At 59.4% G+C, this 2842-nt stretch overlaps 1 protein-coding gene across 1 annotated transcript in view; it reads left to right on the top strand.

The window, feature by feature from the left end:
* The window catches only part of CTSH (cathepsin H), a 7892-nt gene that overhangs the window by 179 nt on the left and 4871 nt on the right, over positions 1–2842 (top strand). Inside the window, exons 2-6 of the mRNA XM_027666754.1 lie at positions 136–167; positions 246–351; positions 451–521; positions 1510–1614; positions 1922–2008. Of these exons, the coding sequence (XP_027522555.1) occupies positions 136–167; positions 246–351; positions 451–521; positions 1510–1614; positions 1922–2008 (401 nt within the window). The remainder of the gene's footprint in view (positions 1–135; positions 168–245; positions 352–450; positions 522–1509; positions 1615–1921; positions 2009–2842) is intronic.

Raw genomic sequence — 2842 nt, 5'->3', positions numbered from 1 at the left:
TACCGAAGGTACCGGGGCGGCGGGAGGGGCTGGTACCGAAGGTACCGCGGGGCCGCGGGCTCGGGCTCGGCCCCGCGAGGGCCGTGCCGGGGCAGCCGCGCGGTGCCGCCGCTGACGCCGCGTTCTCTCCGGCAGAGGAGCAGCTCTTCAAGGCCTGGATGCAGCAGGTGAGGCCCCTGGATGCGGCGGGAGGGCCGGGCCGGGCCGGGCGGGCCGCGGGGCTCTGACGCGCGGTGCCCCCGCAGTTCGGCCGCCGGTACGGCCCGGGCGAGTACCCGCGCAGGCTGCGCATCTTCGTGGACAACAAGCGGCTCATCGACGAGCACAACGCCGGCAACCACAGCTACCAAAGTACGAGCCCCGGCCCCCGCCCGGCCCGGCCCGCGCCGGCCCCGAGCGCGGGGCCCCGCTGAGCGAAGCGTCCCCTTCTCCCCTTTCTCCCCTTTCCAGTGGGCCTGAACCAGTTCTCGGATATGACCAGCGAAGAGTTTCAAAAGATGTACCTGTGGAGGGAGCCGCAGGTAACTGGCGGGAGCGCGGGTGGACAGTGAAGGAGGGGGTGCAGCTGGACCCCGTGAGCGGGTGTTTTGCACCGAGCGACACCCACTCGTGGGCCAGCACCCATCCCGGTACTGCCCCTGCTCAGGCACTAGCACCCGTCCCCCTGCAGCCACTTCCCTATGCCACTGATGCCTTAAAATCATCACGTTTTAGTACAGCTTGTTAGTACTTTTAGCCTGCTAGTACCTTTGTGCAAGATTTCTAAAAATGCTGTTTAACGTTCTTTGTTAAGAATTTCAACAGACAAGGGATTTTAATGAGGTGAAGAGCCCTTATCTGTAAAAATGTACTGAGAAACAGACATAACAGATGCATAACACCTAATATAAGTAGTCAAAGCTACTCAAGAGCCTTGAAACCGTTCCAAAAGGGTCAGAGGAGATGAGGAGGAAGAAGATGAAGAGAAGAAATGGTCTTTTTGGGACCACCGACTCAAATTCGGGAGGCATGTCAGGGGCGTGGTGAGGGTGGTGTTATGGGAGGGACAGTTTTGGAAGTGAATATAACAGATGAGGTAATGTCCAAATGTTGTAATTAGAATGATAGCATAAAGTTGTAAAAGCCTGTGCAATCAGAGTGTGCAAAATATTTTTTGTGCACCATCCATGCCACAATAAAGAAATGCTTTTTGCCTTTTAATACTCAAAAATAGTCCAGAGAATTATTTCTCCAATTTTAGGCATCACCACTGGGGTAAGAGTGAGGTGGCTCCCTGCAGTCCCCACCCTCAAGAATTTCAGCTGCCTCAGCCCAGGCTCCAGCCGAGCTGTTGTCACTTCTGTTGCCAGCTCCCTGAGCAGCCGGGGCACTGCAGGCAGTGCTGTGGGCTGGCCCAGGGCTCCTGGCTGCAGTGGCTGCCCACCAGCCCCCCACCCTGGGGAGAGCAGCTGTCCTGGGCCACTGTCCCCAGCCCGCTGGCTCAGCACAGCCCTCCTGCCTCCCTTGCAGAACTGCTCAGCCACCAAGGGGAGCTTCGTGCGCAGCTCGGGGCCGCGTCCCGACTCCATCGACTGGAGGAAGAAGGGAAATTTTGTGACGCCCGTGAAGAACCAGGTGAAGAGCGTGTGCCGTGGGTGACGTGCCCAGAGAGGGGCTGTGGGTGGCAGGCAGGGCTCCGTGCTGGGGGAGCAGTGCTGGGCTGCGTGTGCTGCAGGGGAGCTCCCCCAGAGCCCTCCATGCCCGGGGCAGGGGAGGCCATGGGGCCCTGGACAGGAGCTGAGCAGAAGGCCAAGCCCAGCTGCCAGGAGGGGTGGAAGCTCTGCGCTCCTGCCATGCCCCTGTGCCCTGGCCCTGGTGTTTCAGGGAGGCTGGTGACCCTGTGGCACATTCTGGAGCAGTTCCTGTCCCGTTCCAAACACAGGGTCCCTGCGGGAGCTGCTGGACCTTTTCCACCACGGGCTGTTTGGAGTCTGCTATTGCCATTGCCACCGGAAAGCTGCTGTCTCTGGTAAGAGATTTTCCTTTCCCATGCACTAACCAAGCCCTGCCCCTGGTTATCTGCTGGGGCTGTGCATGGGGCCAGGCTGGGACAGCCGTCAGCTGCCTGTTCCCAGTCCGGCTGTGCACGGCTGTGGCTGTGACAGCCCCCCTGCCCACAGACCCCTCACAGACCCCTTGCAGCCCCCCCAGCCTGCAGACCCCTTGCAGCTCTGTGTGAGCCCAGCAGCACTGCTGGGGAGATGTAGGGCAGAGTGGCTGGGAGCTCTGTGTGCCCGAGGATGTGCCTGTCATTGTCCCCTCTCTGAGTGTCCCACTGCCCCAGGCTTTGGCAGAGCCCTTTTTCGAGTAGGACAAAGCCGGAGGGGCTGGAGGCTGCTGGGAGCCATGGGGAAGGGAGCTCTGCCTGGCCCTGCCAGCCAGCTGGAGCTTCTCGCTGCAAGCAGCACGTTGAGAAACTGTTGATTTTCAACTCCCAAAGGATTTATATTCCTGAAAACAAGAAGGGCGGTAGCCACTTACATGACTTATCAGAATAGCTGAGGGTTGGGTGTGTTAAAAACAAACATGACCTTTGAAAGAAATCTCAGCCAGTGCCTCTGAGTGGTGGACGGATTCCCAGCAGGCACAATGACAAATTCATCTGGCAGCCCAACCATCCTGGGCTGCCAGCTCCAGGTATCCCTTGTCCCCCTCCTTGGGACCTGGAGCCATTTCCAGGTGGTTCCTGGTGGGTGAACAGCCAGATCCATGAATAAACCAGTGCTGTGGTTGGGGCACAGCAGGGTGCATGAATAAACCAGTGCTGTGGTTGGGGCACAGCTGGGTGCAGGGATGAACCAGT

This window comes from Corapipo altera, unplaced genomic scaffold (assembly GCF_003945725.1).
Source record: "Corapipo altera isolate COAL_440 unplaced genomic scaffold, ASM394572v1 349, whole genome shotgun sequence".
NCBI lineage: Eukaryota > Metazoa > Chordata > Aves > Passeriformes > Pipridae > Corapipo > Corapipo altera.
The sequence above is the reverse complement of the archived record's forward strand: the minus strand, read 5'-3'. Positions and strand labels throughout refer to the sequence as shown.